This window comes from Megalobrama amblycephala, linkage group LG20 (assembly GCF_018812025.1).
Source record: "Megalobrama amblycephala isolate DHTTF-2021 linkage group LG20, ASM1881202v1, whole genome shotgun sequence".
Lineage (NCBI taxonomy): Eukaryota > Metazoa > Chordata > Actinopteri > Cypriniformes > Xenocyprididae > Megalobrama > Megalobrama amblycephala.
In genome coordinates this window covers 9,598,580-9,617,442 of record NC_063063.1, presented here as the reverse complement: position 1 = coordinate 9,617,442, position 18,863 = coordinate 9,598,580, and the positions used below count along the sequence as shown (strand labels likewise).

Below are 18,863 nucleotides of genomic sequence, written 5' to 3'. Positions count from 1 at the left end.
CTTGATGATCAACTTCCCCATGACTGCTGTTGGGATTACTGACCTAAACCCAGTATTTATACCCTGAGAATGGTAATTTAATCGAACTTGAAATTAAATATTCTAATAACTTGAGATACTGATTTTTTTTATTTTGATGAGCAGCAAGCTGTAAGCATTAAAATGAAAACTAAAAAGTCTGTAAATATTTTACTTTGTCTAATAAATGTAGAATATATTTAAGTTTTACTTTTTGAATTAAATTAGAGGAAAAAAAAATAACTTTTTCATGATATTCTAATTTACTGAGATGCACCTGTACTTGGTGGTACTTGTTTACTTTTTATTGTTTGACTGACTGATTGCAGTAGTTCATAGGTTTTTAATACAGTGCAGTTTGGCCATAATTTTGACCACCTTTATATTTATTTTTTTCTGCGTGTATCTCTATTGTGCCAAAAGCATGTTGTCTTTTCTTGTGATGATTCAAAAACGAGAAAACAAATATATAAGAAATAGCTGTGGATGCCATATATGTCAGTGTGAGTACGGCGACTGTGAAGGCTCAGTGATCGCGTTTGGTTGGTCGGAGCAGTCATGTCGGAGCAGGAGTCTCTGAAGAGCTCCAGCGCGAGGAACCGCGGAGGAGTACAGCGAGTGGAGGGCAAACTAAGAGCCAGTGTGGAGAGAGGAGATTATTATGAAGCCCATCAGATGTACCGCACATTATTCTTCAGGTAAGCTTTATCGCTAATTGCCGGAGTAATAATGACTGGTCCAGGCCCAGTCGCTTCCAGATCTTTCTTGTTGTCAACCGAGTACGTTCCTCCGTTACTCTGATTGGGCAACAGCTCGTCCTGACTCGCCCCTTCGGTCATATCTTATTTCTGATTGGCTGCTTTCTACGTCATTCATGACAAAATATCAGCGTGAGCCTGTATAGCTACATGCTAATCTGAAGAACAAGGTTGATTTACAAATTCACCAGCTGAAAAATATATCAGTTATACTATAATCTAATAATACTTCACCAAAATCAATGTTATATGATACGCCAGTCAGATTAGTCTGGACGTTTATTTGAATTTAAGCGTTTTAACAATAGAGCTTGTTAACCAGCATAATTGTGAAATTTCAGTTTAAAGTCTCTGTCTAGAATCATCAGATAAATTCAGATAAATAATTAAATTGCGATAAAGACATTATTATAAAGGAATTATTTCTTAAAACCTTATCTGTCATTCATTTTGTCTTTTGTTGACCTGCTGTCTATTGAGCTGCCTACCTAGGCAGCATTTTTTCATCAGTCTCAACCTAGCAAGCTACCTCAGCTGCACTTTTGGCCATCATGGTCTCAACCTATTGTGCTGCCTATCTAGGTTTCAAATCTGGTAAGCTGCCAACCAAGATGGCATTTATAGGCATTGAATTTGAAGGTTGGTTCCCAAACGTCTACTCACTTTTGAGAGACAAGCAACATCAGTATGAAAGATTGCACAGATCAGATAATAAAGTGGAAATGACAGGGTGAGACAACTATACGGACATCAAAATGAAGGAAAAAAAAGGCTCATTAAAAGGTTTGGCATAAAGTGTTTTATACTATTTCTTAGGGGGAAAACGCATTAATATTTAATTATAAGTTGGAACCTATAGGGGTTGGACAATGAAAGAGAAACACTGATCAATATAGTGTTGGAGGTTTCATGCCTATGTATGCTCAGCCTGATGGCCAGTCTGCACTGATTGCATATTCCATCATTATAGTAGACATATCAGAGCTCATAAGAAGACAAATTGTTGGTCCATGTCTCGCTCTGTGACCAGGACAGCAAATCTTTGTGGTGTATCGTCGAGAGCTAAGATAGGTACTGACACAGGTAATGTCGGCATATCACTGCATAGGACGAACCACATCCAACAGGTAACTGCCAACACAGAATGCTGTCTGAAAGGCATGTCCAGGACACCTTGACTCTCCTGTTCCCACCAATACTGTTAGTCGGGAGCTCCACAGAGTCAATATTAATGGTCAGGCTGCTATAGCCAAAACTTTGGTCGCTCGTGAAGTGCCAACAGTGCTAATCTTGGGCTGTGGACATTGTGAAACATTTATTGTTCTCTGATGAGTCCACCTTCACTGTCTTTCCCACATCCATGTGAGTTATGGTGTGGAGAAGCCTCAAAGATGCTTAACGCACAGACTGTTGTGTGCCTCGAGTGAAGCACGGGGGTGAGTCTGTAATGGTTTGGGCTGTAATATCATGGCATTCCCTACTGTGCTTGATGGCCTCAAGGACTACTGAACCATTCTGGCATCTAATGGATCAAACATTGTACCCTGAAGGTGGGCCATGTATCAGCATGATAATGCACCAATACACACAGCAAGACTTGTGAGAGTGGTTTGATGAACATTAAAAGTGAAGCTGAACATCTCCCATGGCCTGCACAGTCACCAGATCTAAATATTTTTGAGCCACTTTTGGGTATTTTGGAGGAGCAATTCAGAAAATGTTTTCCTCCACCGGAATCTCACAGTGACCTGGCCACTGTTCTGGAATAAGAATGGCTCACAATCCCTCTGGCCACTGTGAAGGACTTGTATCTGTCATTCCCCAGATGAATTGATGCTGTATTGGCCGCAAAAGGAGGTCCTTCACCAAACTAATAAATTATTGTGGTCTAAAACCTGGTGTTTCAGTTTCATTGTCCAACCCCTGTATATGAAGGAACCTGCAGAAAAAAGAAAACAGGAAATGTAATCATAATGAGGATCCCTGCAGACCATTTTATGATGAGACACAGTTAGTTCAGGTTGTAAAATGTCTTATGGTGTGATTCCCTGAAAAAAATAGTGATATTTGTTATTATAAAAAATACTTGTACCCTGAAAAATGTATTTAAACATTTTTGAAATGCATGATCTTTTTAGGGCCAAATGTAAATTTAAAAATGGAATAAATGTCAAAGCCAACATCAATACAAATAATATTTTTCTGAGAACTTGGCACATATTTTTTCACCATGAAATCAAAATGGACAATAATTACTTTTTATGGAATAATGCATGTATTATAAATGATTTATCTGTCCACAGATAATTTTTTTTTTTTTTTATTTATTTTTTTTATGTCCTCGTAATCTTTAATCAAAATAACTTCCCCTCCCACATCTCTGACGCATTTACTGGCGCGAGGGCAACCTGTCACTCACATGAGATCGACCCATAGCAAACAACAGCGATGATCCAATTATCCAATCAATTCCCAGTGGACAAAAATAAAGTCCTGCACTACTTTTTATTTATTTTTTCTTGTCTGAGGGACCATTTCACTTGGATATCGCTGATATACGTCACAATCGGGGAAAAAAAACTATTGCAACTTCCATTTCATGCATACTTTAAAATTTTAAGATGTGTATATATATATATATATATATATTGTTTTGTTTGTTTATCATGATTGTTATTCATTGTCTCATGACCACTGTTTGACCACAGAAACATCATGTTAATAATAACATGTTGCTTTGGGTGCAGGTACATGTCACAAGCGAAGTATGCAGAGGCCAGAGAGTTGATGTACAATGGAGCTTTGCTCTTCTTTAGTTATAATCAGGTATGTGTTCCTCTGTCGTCTGCTTTAGGTCAGTCAGAAGCTCTAATTTATCATGTCATTAAAGCTCTGAACAGTTCAGTTGGTACTCAGACAATTCACTTTTAGTAAACTTTTTTCCCCCTCTGTAATAAGATCTCTGCTAATTTTTGTTTCCTAAACAGCAAAACAGTGCTGCAGATCTGTCCATGCTGGTACTAGAGTCCCTGGAGAAATCTGGGGCCAAAGTAGATGATGAGACACTAGGTGAGTTGTAGTTCACTTTATATGTAGTTAGAGCTGACTTTTTTGAATATTAAGGGTGTATATTTATTTTTAGGCTAAAACAAATGTGTTAAAAAAATGATGGTCAACAATTAGATCAAATGCGCGCCATGCTGTTAAATGCAATAGCTTTGCATGGTTCACTCTGTTTTGTATGGTACTCTTTGTAAACATATGACACTGGGAATATAGCTTAATTACACATTTTATTCATTTATTTTAATTTTTATGCTATTCAATATATCTTGATAATATGTACAGTATTTCCTCCGAACTGGTTGAAAAAGTGTGTTTTTGGTCAGTCGTTGGAGCCGTCATTTCAATCAACAGCCATTTTAGCCCGATTCAAAGTGTTCAGTGTAAGGTTCAAAATAATCAAGGTTTGTTTTCATTTAAATTTTATTTTCATTAAATTAACCATAAAATATATTATTTTCATTTATATGCACTAATATATCAAAATATTGATTAGAAATGTTAAAGTTATTAATTGAAATAGAACTGGTGCCGTATTCACAAAACATTTTATCTTACCACTAAGAGTTCTCCTAAATAGCAGTAAAAGTTCTTAGCTAAGAGTTTTCTCTTAAAACCTATTCACAAAGCTGCTGAGACAAACTTTTACTAAGGAGTCTTAAGGAGTCTTGAAGTCTTAAGCTAAGAGTAAGGGCGGGGTTGACCTCGTTGCTATGGAGTATACACACAGTGATTGGCTGATGGGGAGGAGTCAGCATAGAAATATTGTAGAATGATGTGTCATGTTTCCATATTAAAATAAAGGTTTTAAAATACAAATGTTGCCCTATTCAAATAAATATTTTTTTAATAAAAAAGTCAAAATAAAATGTTGCCATTGTTGCCATAAAGGTTTTAAAATAGCCTATGTGTCACTAATTAAACTAGTATATACAGTTAATTGTCCACCTCTTTGTTCAGCACCCAAGGCTCAATCGCTATTGCCTCAATGGTGTACAGTTTCTTTGGGTGGATTAGGACTGTTTGTGATTTGGTCTTAGAGACTTAGGAGTCTTCTTGACTACTCCTAACTTTTCACAGACTTAGGAGCTAGTTTTAGCGCTAAAATGCTTTGTGAAATACACTTAGAGCAAAAATGTAGGACTCCTAAAATTAGGACTGACACGCCCATTATTTTTAAGAGTTTCTCCTAAATCGGCAAGTTAGGAGCTACTTTTAGCCTTAAGATGTTTTGTGAATACGGCCCCTGATTTGCAGAAATATGAATTCAAATTGTTTTGTGTAAATTAACTTAAACTTAACTGACAGTTTTGCTAATGAATACTATTGATTCAGAGACACCGTGTTTTTCTTAATGCTCTTTTTATTTATTGACGAGACAAGGCACGGGTGCTAAACTGGTTTTATGGAAGTCTATGGGAAATTTGATGGCTAAATTATATTGGCGATGTTGGTTCATTTTAGATTGTAAACAAATAAATACAGAATATGATAAATATTCAGTATTGCACAGTCCTACGCAGAAGTATTGTTCAAATGTCCTTGGTTTTTTTTTTATCAGCAGAAATTATAAAATGGCCTTTTAATTGTGTAATTACATTCTTTTTTTTTTTTTTTTAGAGCATTTGACTAAACTCTTCAGCCTGATGGACCCAAATTCACCAGAGAGAGTGGCATTTGTCTCCAGAGCGATCAAGTGGTCATCGGGAGGATCGGGGAAGTTGGGCCACCCCAAACTACACCAGCTGCTGGCTCTCACATTGTGGAAAGGTAAAACAGACATATGACAATAAACATCAAATCAATGATCAATCAGCTGTTTTGAGAATGTGTAACCTGCATCATTTATTTGTTTGCATTTAGAGCAAAACTACAGTGAATCACGCTATCATTTCCTGCACTCATCTGATGGAGAGGGCTGTGCACAGATGCTGGTGGAGTATTCGTCAGCACGAGGATTTCACGGGGAGGTGGACATGTTTGTAGCACAAGCCGTCTTACAGTGAGTTTTGGAGTTTCAGTGTCAAATCTGCTCGTAAAGGAATAGTTCATTCCTGAATTTATTTTTTTTCACCCCAATGCATTTCCAGACCAGTTTAACTTCTGCAAAAAATGTAAGAAAATAATGTGCAGGCCACTCTGCCATACAATGTATGGACGTGAATAGGGAATGGGGCTGTCAAGCTCCATAATATGCACCCATGCACTATATTTCAGGTCTTCTAAAGCCATACAATAGCTTTGTGTGAGGAACAGACCCAACTTTAAGTTCATAGAAAACTTTGTTTTCTGTTGTTCTATTATGTTCAAGTGTGTCGCCTTTACATGTGATATTTAAAATTTGATGTTGTGAAATGAGTGCATTAGGGCCAATCGTCATTAAGGTCAAACCTGATGTGACCTGTCTAGCTCTGTCATATTGGATTTGAGAGCTACAGCAGAAAGATAATGTCTCCAGTTAATTACGTAACCTTGGATTCCCTGAAATGAGGGTAGGAAACATTGCGTCAGTAATTGACGCATTGGGAAAAAAAAACTTTGTCCAAAAATTCTGAAGCCCTAATGAGTAACTGCTATGCAAAACACTGGCCAATGGCGTCCAAGCACCAATTCCTCAGAATATTTTGACTGAAAGCAAAGAGGCGTAGCATGTCTCATAAATTTGTATGTAATGTATCGTTTCCTCATCTCAGAGAACCAAGATTACGTAAGTAACTGGAGACGTTCCCTTACTTCTTTGATTCACTCAACATTGCGTCAATAGCTGACTCTATGGGAATAGTGTTTAATCCTGCTATGTTACAGTGAAGAACTGGCCCAGCTCAAGAGTAGAGCTGTTGAGAGGAAACAAGTCAATTGGTCACTAGGTGTGTGCATGGCAACCCATTACATAATATTGTGGTGGTGAAAAATATCAACACCACCATCAGCAGTATCATACAGCCTCATTGAAAGCAGTGTCAAAGCCAGCATCTTCACCATTTAAGAGATACTAATGACAGTAATACTGGCATGTATCAGAAAAGTAATTTGTTTGCAAAGACAGCAGAGAGTCGGTAGATATTTGTTATGCTAAGTGGCGAGTCCGTTGGTACCTAAGCACATACAATACAACCAAGATAATGGTGGATACCATGAGCAAACATCTTAAAAATCGTTCTTAGTGGCCAATGCCGTTCAGCACCAAGCACAGAAGATACATCTCGGTTATAAACCCTAGCAAAAGTATTATGTGAGGATATCCTGTCGGCATGTAAATACTTAGATGGACACGACATTTAAGGCTAATGCCAGGGAGGAAACCATTCCTCTGGTAGAATGGGATCTAAAATGGGGCAGTGCAAGCCCTGAGAGTCATAAGTCAATGAAATGGCATCCACAAGCCAGTGTGATAACGTCTGTTTTGATACTGGCAAGCCTTTAGTGTGACTCCTATAACACAAAAAGCTATTCAGAAAGCCTGTACTGGCTAGAGCACTGAATATAGATGTGCTGTTTTCCCAACTGAAAGGCCAATCATATACAGGGATATGATTTGCTGCTATAACTGCCACATATTCCTCAGCGAAATGGGCCACAGACCTGCAGCAAGCAGTTCCATGATCTCTGGGAACCACAGGTGACTGGGCCATTTCAGTGCTATCAGCAGGATGGTCTCGAATGACCATTTCTCAAATGACCAGATGCAAAATCTTCACCTGGGGAAAAGCATTTTCGTGTGTCCTCTGCCATTTGTGCATCACTGCACCCACTCCCAGATCAGCATGCAACATTGAACAGAAAATTGGGCAATGGATGTTCTCCTCGGAGGCAAACAGATCCACCTCCAATCTCTTGAAAATCATCATTATGGTCTGTGAACGGAGTCTCCTTTCTCCTGGGACTTCTTGTCACAACAGCAAATCCACACCACAATTCAGTGTTGTCCTTGCAAACAGAACATGGTGGTTCTGTAACTCCAGATGAAGCGCTTTGAGTGGCAGATGCACTGGCAGTAGTTCTAGGCAATTGATATGCCATGCTTTCTTTGCATCTGTCCAGATGCTGAAAGCTGCCCTGCCATGACACAGTGGGCCCGAACCAGTACTGGACGTGTCTGTCATGATAGGCCAGATTCCAAGCGAAAGTCTATTGAGGCAGCTGCGTGTCACCATGATTTGCATTTGTCCCGAACTCCAGATCTGACCGGGAACGCAAGGCTTCAGCCAAAACTGAAGCTGGCACTTATGCAGCAGCTTGTCATTATTTCAGAAACCTTCAGATATACTGAAATAAACTTTATGGTTAAGTCTTGTCATGTCTGAGGGGTCGAGCTTGCTCTCCTCTGCAGAAAGTGGCACATAGACTTGGACTGCTTTTGCACCACAGTTCAAAACAAACCAAGCTCTTCCACAACCTTGGAAAGGACACAAAATAGCTCCACTTCAGACCCGAGGGAGAGCTCATTCTAATCACTCTGATGCGGGGGACTGACTCTTCCGCTGTACTTGACCGTTCTTCGTCCTCAGTGGCAGCCAGTAACATGGCGTCATTCCCATTGTCTTATACACCAAACATGATTAAACCGTGGGCTGCAGGGGAGGGGTGGAGGTCAGCTCATGCAAACAGTATGGGTGAGGATGCAGGATCGGGGGAGTTTAAGGTACATAGGACCTCAGCTGGCTTGAGCTCATTGCTGAAATATCTGCACCCAATTCAAGTCTCTGCTGCAGCACAGGAGAAGATGGTGGGGGAGTGCAAGAAGCCAAGTTGTTCCCCAGAAGGAGGGCAACTCTGCAGAATCCTGAGACTTGTATCTTCGCAGCGAGGGCATTCTGTCTTACTGAGAGGGGCTTCAGTGTGGGTGCGGCCAAGGCAGAACGCGCAACTCTTGTGCCCATCGGATGGCTGGATAAGACCTTTACTCAAAGTGTCCATTTGAAGCAACGAATCTTTGAAAGCAATTTGTACGGTGACCCAGTAGTGCACAACACAACGAAATTAAAAAAGCAAACATAAGTTCACAACACAACGAAATAAAGTCACAACACAACGGAAACAAGCCACAACACAACGAAATAAAGCCACAACACAACGGAATCAAGCCACAACACAACGGAAATGCTCCCGACCACTTGGGGGCTCTCAGAGCTCGGTAATATTACTATTCCTTGCCACTGTTCTATAAAGTCGACAGTTTTACAAAGATATCAATACCATGATTAGTTTTAAGTATGTAAGCATTGTATATCGACATGATATATTAATTAAAAATCAACTACGTTCACAATAGCTTCATATTTATACTTGTGAATGATTTGACGCGATACCACGGCGCATGATAAAGGGAACATCCACCAATTCCACCAAGTGGTTAAAACGTATAATTTGTATTCATTCAAATTACTTTTAACATTTAAAAACAGACATGTTCAAATTCCAAAGGTTGTTAATTCCTGTTGGTAACACTGACAAGCTTTGGAATTTGAATATGTCTGTTTTTAAATGTTAAAAGTAATTTTAATGAATACAAATTATACGTTTTAACCACTTGGTGGGATTGGCAGACGTTCCCTTCATCATGCGCCGTGGTAGCACGTCAAATCATTCACAAGTATAAATATGAAGCTATTTTGCACATAGGTGATATTGAATTAATATTTTGTGTCAATATGCAGTGGTTACATACTGTTTAAACTAATCGTGGTACTGATATTACTGCCGACTCTATAGAACAGTGGCAAGGAAAACTAACTTTACCGAGCTCTGAGAGCCCCCTTGTGGTCGGGAGCATTTCCGTTGTGTTGTGGCTTGATTCCGTTGTGTTGTGGCTTTATTCCGTTGTGTTGTGGCTCGATTTCATTGTGTTGTGGCTTTATTCCGTTGTGTTGTGGCTCGATTCTGTTGTGTTGTGGCTCGATTTCGTTGTGTTGTGAACTTATGTTTGCTTTTTTAATTTCGTTGTGTTGTGCACTACTGGACCACCGTAAATTTGCTTTTATGCAAGAGATAATGGGCTAGTACAGTAGTTCCCAATCCTGGGGACTACTGGACTAGACCAGGTACCCCAACACTGCACATTTTGCATGCCTCCTTAATCAAACACACCTGATCCAGGTCATCAGCTTATTAGTAGAGACTCCAAGACCTGAAAAGTGTGTGTCAGAGAAAGGAGGCATGCAAAATGTGTAGTGTTGGGGTGCCTCCAGGACCAGGATTGGGAACCACTGGTGTCTTCTTGTCGGAACATGGCAGGCAGGCATGCAGCAGGTGTCCATCTGCAATGCTGTTGGCTGTAGAGGTGATTCTCAACAACTAGGATCTTGTTCTTTGGGCTTCCTCTTCAGATGAAGCGTAGTCAATAGCTGGAGGAGTAAGATTCTAAGGAATTGACGTTTGGCACAACTATATATAGGCGTAAACCCCACATCAATTAGGTGCAGTTGGCCAGTGTTTTACAATGGTGCTTCAGTATTTTTGAAGAAAGCCAGTTTCCTATAGCGTCAGCTATTTTTGCAATGTTGAGTGACCCAAAAATGAAAGGGAACAACATAAGTTTGGTTCTGTTTTCCACATATAGCTATCATATGAATAGCATTGGAAAATAGAATTGGAAAATAGCATTAGTATTATGTATGAACTGCTTCACGCCCATCTAGTCTTGTTTTTTTAAAGTGATTTTATAGTCAATGATTGATACTAAACTTGAAGCAAATGTTTTTGTGCTTGTCACATAGTCAATATGATATTCAGTAAATATATGTTGATTCCTGATTTTTTTTTTTTTTTTTTTTTCATTTTTTTTTTTTTTTTTTCATTACAATTGGTATACATCTCAGAATCTTGTCTTGACTGCAGGTTCCTTTGTCTAAAAAACAAGACTAGCGCATTGGTGGTGTTCACCACATACACACAGAAGCACCCGTCTATAGAGAAGGGCCCTCCGTTTGTGCAGCCTTTGCTTAATTTCCTGTGGTTCCTCCTGCTGGCTGTGGATGGGTAAGATACTGTCCTGTATTCATACTTTTGATCTCAGCATCAGGCTCTTGTGTCATTATTTTTGAATGCTCTACATTGTAAAATTCTGTGGATGTCAGAATTTGTGCTACAAATAATCACATTGACACTGTGGTGGATCTATTTTTATGCATCAGTAAAATATTGTGACGTTGGATATCAGTGTGACTGCTCTAACAAGAGCTATTTTAGTCTTACCAAGAGCTGGTTCTTGGCTTTTTCTTTTTTTTCATTATCTCCTGTCACCTGATTTAAAGGATTAGTTCACTTTTAAATAAAATTGTCCTGATAATTTACTCACCCCCATGTCATCCAAGATGTTCATGTTTTTCTTTCTTCAGTCGAAAAGAAATTAAGGTTTTTGATGAAAACATTCCAGGATTATTCTCCATATAGTGGACTTCAATGGCCTCCAGACGGTTGAAGGTCAAAATTACAGTTTCAGTGCAGCTTCAAAGGGCTTTAAACGATACCAGACTAGGAATAAGGTGTCTTATCTAGCGAAACGACCGTGCTTCCTCTTTACGGAAAAAAACAAAACTGGCGCCGCGTTCGTTCCGTAAGATGAATAGGGAAAGCGTAGGACATACGGCGTAAGCGTTTTGAGGAATACGGAAAGCAGAAGCACATACAAGCCACTAGTTTGTGTTTATAAAGCATATACAGTTGTATTTTTTTCTAAAATGGCCGATCGTTTCGCTAGATAACACCCTTATTCCTCTCCTGGTATCGTTTAAAGCCCTTTGAAGCTGCACTGAAACTGTAATTTTGACCTTCAACCCTCTGGAGGCCATTGAAGTTCTCTATAAGGAGAATAATCCTGGAATCAAAACCTTAATTTCTTTTCGACTGATGAAAGAGAGACATGAACATCTTGGATGACATGGGGTGAGTAAATTATCAGGAAATTTTTATTTAAAAGTGGACTAAACCTTTAAAGGAAGAGTATCCCATAAATTTCTCCAACCAACTTCTCACTTAAGCCTTTTTTTCCAGTCTATTTAAAACTTGATGTTTCTTAACTTCTAATGCCTGTTAGCATCTTTTACTGTGGGAATGTACAGTATGTGTTGTGTGGAAACACAGTAGACCCAGGCTTTTCAGCTCCAGTCCTGGAGGGCCAGTGTCCTGCTTTTAGAGACCCTGTCCCAAAGTGGCACACTTCATGTGCACTTGCAGACTTGTGAATTTAGAATGGCCACTGCATGCTTGTCCATTAAGTCCACAAGACCATAGGGTGTCCCATTTGTCTTTTTGAGTTTCAGAAGGGTGCTCGCAAGCACCTCCTTTGTGGCTGATATGTGCCCTCAATGTGCACCTTTGCCTAGTCCACACTGAAGCGAGCTCCGCAGCAGACTTCTACCCGACAGTCAAAGTGGCATTATGTCACGAAAGTGTGGACTCGAAGGAAAATCGCGAGGGCTTAGGGTTCCATTTGGGACAGGGCCAGAGTTTAGCATTAAACCTAAACAAGCACATGTGAACAAGCTAATAGAGGTGTTCAGAATTACTTGTAAATTACAGCGATATAGGTTACATTGGGATTGTTTCTGAAGTCTGCAGGACACTGGCCTTCCAGGACTGGGGTTGAAGAGCCCTGCAACAGACCAAATTTAAAATGATCCATCAGGGTTTTAGCAAAATAATGGAACAAAACCATTAACAACTTCTGGATGATATGTGGTTTAATTTCTAGTGGGAAGTTGACCGTCTTCACAGTGTTATGTGAACAGTATCAGCCATCACTCAAGAGGGACCCTATGTACAATGAGGTAAGTTAGTGATAATAATCGCAAACATACTTCGCAATTCTCTTGAGTCTTTCTCAGTACCTAGAGATACAAGGGTAGACAGAAAGACACTAGCTCTGCTCCTGATCTAATGAGCTGTCTACATCAGTGATTCTCAATCAGGGTCCTTGAGGACCCCAGCACTGCACATTTTGTCACCCTTCTCTGGAGCCTCTGCTAACACAGATGATATAAACCAGGCGTGTTAAAAATGGACATACCTGAACCACAACACCACAACAATTAGTGGTTCTCATGTGACAAACAAGAAACTTGACTCGCAGTTGGTAACAAAAGAGTTTGAAGTTAGCAGAGTTGCTAAGCTAATGCAGCAATAATCTATGTACTAAGAATATACAGAGTAAAATATGTTAGAGGTTGCAGGCATCATTCAGAGAGATTCAAATTTAATTTGGAATCTGTATGAGATAAGACTTCTGGAAATGTTTATAACACACATTATGTTCTTCTCTTGATCTCAGTATCTGGATAGAATAGGACAGCTGTTCTTTGGAGTGCCACCTAAACAGTCGTCATCATATGGTGGTTTGCTAGGTAAGAAACATCTCTGCCTCTGTTTGACTACAGAAACAGCACTGCACCCAGATTATGAAGGAGCACAAATACATTAATGCATTTTTGAAAAAATAGTTGAAATTATTATATATATATATATATATATATATATATATATATATATATATATATATATATATATATATATATATATATATATATATACAGTGTTGGGGGTAACGCATTACAAGTAACTTGTTACGTAATCAGATTACTTTTTCAAGTAACTAGTAAAGTAATGCATTACTTTTTCAATTTACAACAAAATATCTGAGTTACTTTTTCAAATAAGTAACGCAAGTTACTTTTCACATTTATTGACTGACAGATGTCCTGTCCCCATACTGAGAGAAATAAAGTGCAGACTGTGTTGTGTGCGCTGTGTAAGCATGATGATTATTGTAGTTTTAGACTAAATGTGAACATGCATTTACTCATTTCACTTGCACGAAAACATTCAGTATTCCTCAAAATGAATAAAAACAGTGAAATGCAATCTCAGCAAACCTGTAATAATAAAATATATTAAATTACACAAATATACTTTGTATTTAATCTCAATTATTAACCAATGTCTTTGCTGCTGACCTTCAATATACCTAATTCAGCCATACTAATAATCAAAAAATACTTTAGATTAGATTTAGAAATAAGAACTAGAACTTCTTTCTTCGCTATTCTATTTTTCTTTAATCCAGAATGGCAGCACAGCTGAAAGGTTTGTTTGAGCTGCGCCCTCTACTGTACAGGTGTAAATATGCATTTCCTTCAGCCTGAGGCTTATTGATTTCACTTTTGGTGTAAAAGGGCCTTTTTGCCAAAAATATAACTTTTTTGTTTTTATTAAAAAACAAACAAGCAAGCCCAGCCCCGGTGAGAAAAAGTAACGCAAAAGTAATGTAACGCATTACTTTTCATAAAAAGTAACGAAGTAACGCAATTAGTTACTTTTTTAGGGAGTAACGCAATATTGTAATGCATTACTTTTAAAAGTAACTTTCCCCAACACTATAATGTTAAAATTGTTTTAGAACTGTAGTACGTGCATGTTCAGTGTTTGCAGTCTTTTAGCCTCTTTTTAAATGAATACTTTGGGTTAAATACAGCTTGATGTCTATAGAGAGCTTCTGTGGTGTCCTGTTGATAATTATTTCCACTTTTATCTCAGTTTGTAAAAATGAACAAAAACCCATATTTAGTAATATACTTTTATTGGAGCCTAGCAGGCAATTTCTGTATGTTTAAAACATCCAAATATCACTATAATAAACTGTAATAATAATAACACTCACTGATGCTCTTTTGTTTTGTTGAATATTTAATTTCAAAATCATGCCAAAAAGCATTAGTCCTTTCCAGTGCAACTTTCACTATTCTGGAAAGACGTTCACCAGTGTTTGGGACATGAATGCAGGGGATTTGCTCCCAATTTCAGACCCAAGTTATTCATTTAAAAAAAAGAGAGAGAGAGAAATGTTCTCCTTTTAATTAACCCCTCATTTAAACTGCTTAGGGTGGGCAATATCATTAAATTGTTGTTTTACCGTCATTTGCATGCATCACATAACCGTGTCACTAGTCACCAAAACATAATTAGGTTAGTCACTATATCAGATTGTTAAAAAATTCACCAAAATATCACTACATTAAATTATTAACTACCATTTAGGTATATCCAACTATACCCGGATGCATACAGTACACTCACTTTTACTGGTATGTACTATATTGTGAATCTCAACTGCTTGATTTACCTGCAAACATAAAAGGCCCTATCATACACCCAGCGCAATGCGACGCCAGGTGCAATGCAAGTGTTTTTTGCTAGTTTCAGCATGATGCAGTTATCATTTTCACGGGCAACGCCACGTTGTTTATATAGCAAATACACTTGTACCCATCTGTTTTCCCATGGGCGTGCTGGTCTGAAAACGAGGTGTGTTCAGGTGCATTGTTGGCGTGTTGCTATTTTGAGGCAACTAAATATGACTGCGCCACTGACCAACTGACCAACCTGGTCTAAAGTGGCGGAGTATTATTATTTTTGTTATTTAAAGGGCGCTTTAGTAATATGCACCTATAGGCGGCTGCACGACGTGCACACACTCACAGGGATATGCACCAGCACACAAACATGCCAAATATTAAAAATAAAAGCATTATAATGTTAAAGATTATTATTGTGTACATAAAGATAAAAATGCCTACATGTCATAATGGATAGCCATTGCATGTATCAGAATTGCATATTTGCAGTAATGACGAATGAAATTGGCTAATTATTTGACCAATCATGGCAATACACACATATTTAAACTGACTCGTCAGGTTGAGGGTGTCTATATTTCGCCATGGTGCGAGCACACCTGGCTTTTAAAGGGAATGGGAGATGACATTGATTGGTTTATTGCACTTTACGCCCAAAACACACCCATGACTCATTAAGAGACTAGGTACAACCCTTGCCGACCTTTTTTCCTTCGTTAAACTAGCAAAGTTTGATTCGGACACGTCCTAAGTGCACCTGCGCCATGCGCTTCAGACCATGCGCTTGGACCATTAAAATAGGCAAGCAAGATACACTATATAGCAAATCCTGGCTGTTATTGTTTAAATCATCACAAAATGTAAACTATATAATCACACACCTCTATATATAAAGTTGGATATATGTTATATCCAACTTTATCTGTATACATACAGTATACTTGCGTAGGGCGATATATATGCACCACTGTTCAAAAGTTTTAAATTGGTAGGAAAAGAAGTCTTATCTGCTCGCCAAGGCTGCATTTGATCCAAAATACAGAAAAAAACAGTAATATTGTGAAATATTTATACAATTTAAAATACTGTTGTGAAATTTTCTCCATATTATTGCCCAGCCATGCATGAAGATATTATAAACATTAATATCATGATTTTCTGTAAAGCTGCTGTAAAACAATGTGTATTGTGATTATACAAATAAATTGGAAAAGAACTGAGAGATGGCTCAAAATTACTTTCTGTAGTTGTATTTAACCTGCATTATTTTTGTTCAGCATAATAAATTGCTTAGTTTAATCTAAGGATATGTTTTTAAGACATTTAAAAATGAATATATTCTGGTTTGCTTTCTTTGTGCTAGGAAACCTATTGAATAGCCTAATGGGCTCAGGTGAGGAAGAGGAGGGTGAGGAAGCTCAGGAGGACAGCAGCCCCATTGAGCTGGACTAAAGCGTCTGACGAGAGGCTCGCTGGTCACCACATCATAAACCAGCCCCATACCAAACCATTCACTGAAGTGAACAATGACCAATCACGCATCCGTTTGGGCGCTCTTTTTCAATAACTAACTCTTTCCTGTTATTGTTGGACTTTGTTCTGTGTATAGTTTTTATAGAATGAAGGTGCAACAATTTCAAACTTCCTGGACTGTTGAACAAAATTCGTAAAAGAGCAGAAACAGATGCACTTCAGATGTAATTGTGACACCCTCCATTTGTAGTTCTGCTGAGCTCTTGGTGTCAGGGACCCTCGTTTGTGAGAGGGACCCTGATCCTGTCCTGCCACAGAGGGTGGCGGTTGCTCAATGTATTAATAAAAGTAATTAAATTGCTCTTAACTTATAATCCATGCTAATATACTTTGATAAATTCTACAGTATGACAGCTCAAGGCTTGGTTTCGTGTGTCCGCACAGCTTGATCTTACCAGGGGTACCGCGGTATCCTTGATTGGACAGTTCACCACTCCTGTTACATTGTATGCGCGAGGATGAGAAAAGCACACATCGTACAAATTTGCGTGAGCGGGTTAGATGAATGCATGTTTGTGTTGGTCGAAGTGTGAATGTGCTGTTATAAATGTATCGGTCACCAGGGGGCTTCATTCTCTGCTGAGGTGTGATTGAACGTAATAAACGGATAGAGATGGATGTAACATAAAGAATTTTGTGTCCTGTTTTTCTTCAGTGCTGTAGATAGTTAAAATTGATGCTAATTAAATATTTCCTTTTTGAATGATGTAACCTGGGTTGTGTAAACAATATCAACCAATATCCAATAGCTATTGGCAGTTTTTTGAAATACTGTTATAGACCTTATGTAGCCCCGCCCCTTTTCAGCGTTGCGCTCGTTGTCTTTTGACTTCCGGTTTGTATTTCCACAGCGATATTACATTTATGAATGAACTGCTCGTTTTAAAATCTTCCCGATCTACTGACATTTGTTTAGACATCTGCTTTAAACATAACAATTCTCATGATAACTTTCATTAACTCTACAACAAGTAAATCCACTTAACCAACTAATTATTCTTTGACAGCGATGCCATAGAAATGTACAGAGCTACCGCAAAACGGAAGTTCAAAGACAATTTTATAAAGATGGCGGCGCGCTTGTTTCTCTGGTAAATAAGGTCTATAGGTAATGGTGACTGTTTAAAATCTTGCCATTAGTTAATACACCAATGCAATGCCACTAATAGCAATAGGGTAGCAGATAGAGTGCTGCAGTTAAGTATTTTTGTAGGCTCAACTCGTTGTTGAGCTCCTCAAACTATTCCTGAACCATTTTTGCTTTGTGGCAGGGTGCATTATCCTGCTGAAAGACGCCAGAGCCACCAGGGAATACCGTTTCCATGAAAGGTGTACATGGTCAGCAGCAATGCTTAGGTAGGTGGTACGTGTCAAAGTAACACAAACATGGATTGCAGGACCCAAGGTTTCCCAGCAGAACATTGCCCAAATCATACTGCCTCTGCCTGCTTGCCTTCTTCCCATAGTGCATCCTGGTGTCATGTGTTCCCCAGGTAAGCGATGCACCTTATGTGGATCCACATGATGTAAAAGAAAACATGATTCATCAGACCAGGCCACCTTCTTCCATTGCTCCGTAGTCAAGTTCTGATGCTCACATGCCCACTGTTGGCGCTTTCGGCGGGTCAGCATGGGCACCTTGACAGGACTGCAGCTATGCAGCCCCATTACACAACAAACTGCGATGCACTGTGTATTCTGACATCTTTCTCTCAGAACCAGCATTAACTTCTTGAGCAATTTGAGCTTCAGTATCTCGTTTGTTGGATCGGACCACACGGGTCAGCCTTTGCTCCTCACGTGCATCAATGAGCCGTGGCCGCCCATGACCCTGTTGCCGGTTCACTACTGTTCCTTCCTTGGACCACTTTTGATATACTGACTACTGCAGATCAGGAACACCACACAAGAGCTGCAGTTTTGGAGATGCTCTGACCAAGTCGTCTAGCCATCACAATTTGGCCCTTGTCAAACTCGCTCAAATTCTTACGCTTGCCCATTTTTCCTGCTTCCAACACATCCTAATATATCGCTGCCTAATATATCCCACCCGCAAACAGGTGCCACGATGAAGAGATAATCAGTGTTATTAATTTCACCTGTCAGTGGTCATAATGTTATATGTATATGCATGTATGTAGCAACATTTATCGTTTAAAGTTGAAGTTCTTAAAATTATATACTGTTGAGAACAAAAAAAGACAAAAACACTATGTAGTACTAAAACTTTGAATAACAAGACCTTTTATTAATGAATGTTTGTAGAGATCAAGCAACTTCTATCTCAACTGGTATCAAACTCATTCAGAATCAAATGTAAACATCCAAATTATACCTTTTTTTCCAGTTAAAACATGCAGTT

General features: G+C 38.8%; 1 protein-coding gene across 1 annotated transcript; it reads left to right on the top strand.

Annotated features, from left to right (window-relative positions):
- The first annotated feature begins 529 nt into the window (after positions 1-529).
- get4 (guided entry of tail-anchored proteins factor 4) lies at positions 530-17,130 on the top strand. Its single transcript, XM_048170857.1, has 9 exons — positions 530-716; positions 3,524-3,602; positions 3,764-3,845; positions 5,460-5,609; positions 5,703-5,841; positions 10,677-10,817; positions 12,532-12,607; positions 13,108-13,180; positions 16,332-17,130. The coding sequence occupies exons 1-9, from the start codon at positions 577-579 to the stop codon at positions 16,418-16,420; spliced, it is 969 nt and encodes a 322-aa protein (XP_048026814.1). The 5' UTR covers positions 530-576; the 3' UTR covers positions 16,421-17,130.
- Positions 17,131-18,863: the final 1,733 nt, after the last annotated feature.

Coding starts and splice junctions, on each gene's coding strand:
- get4 (XM_048170857.1), top strand. CDS start 577: ATGTCGGAGCAGGAGTCTCTGAAGAGCTCCAGCGCGAGGAACCGCGGA. Junction 3,603..3,763: donor TCTTCTTTAGTTATAATCAG/GTATGTGTTCCT, acceptor TTTCCTAAACAG/CAAAACAGTGCTGCAGATCT. Junction 10,818..12,531: donor CTCCTGCTGGCTGTGGATGG/GTAAGATACTGT, acceptor TTTAATTTCTAG/TGGGAAGTTGACCGTCTTCA.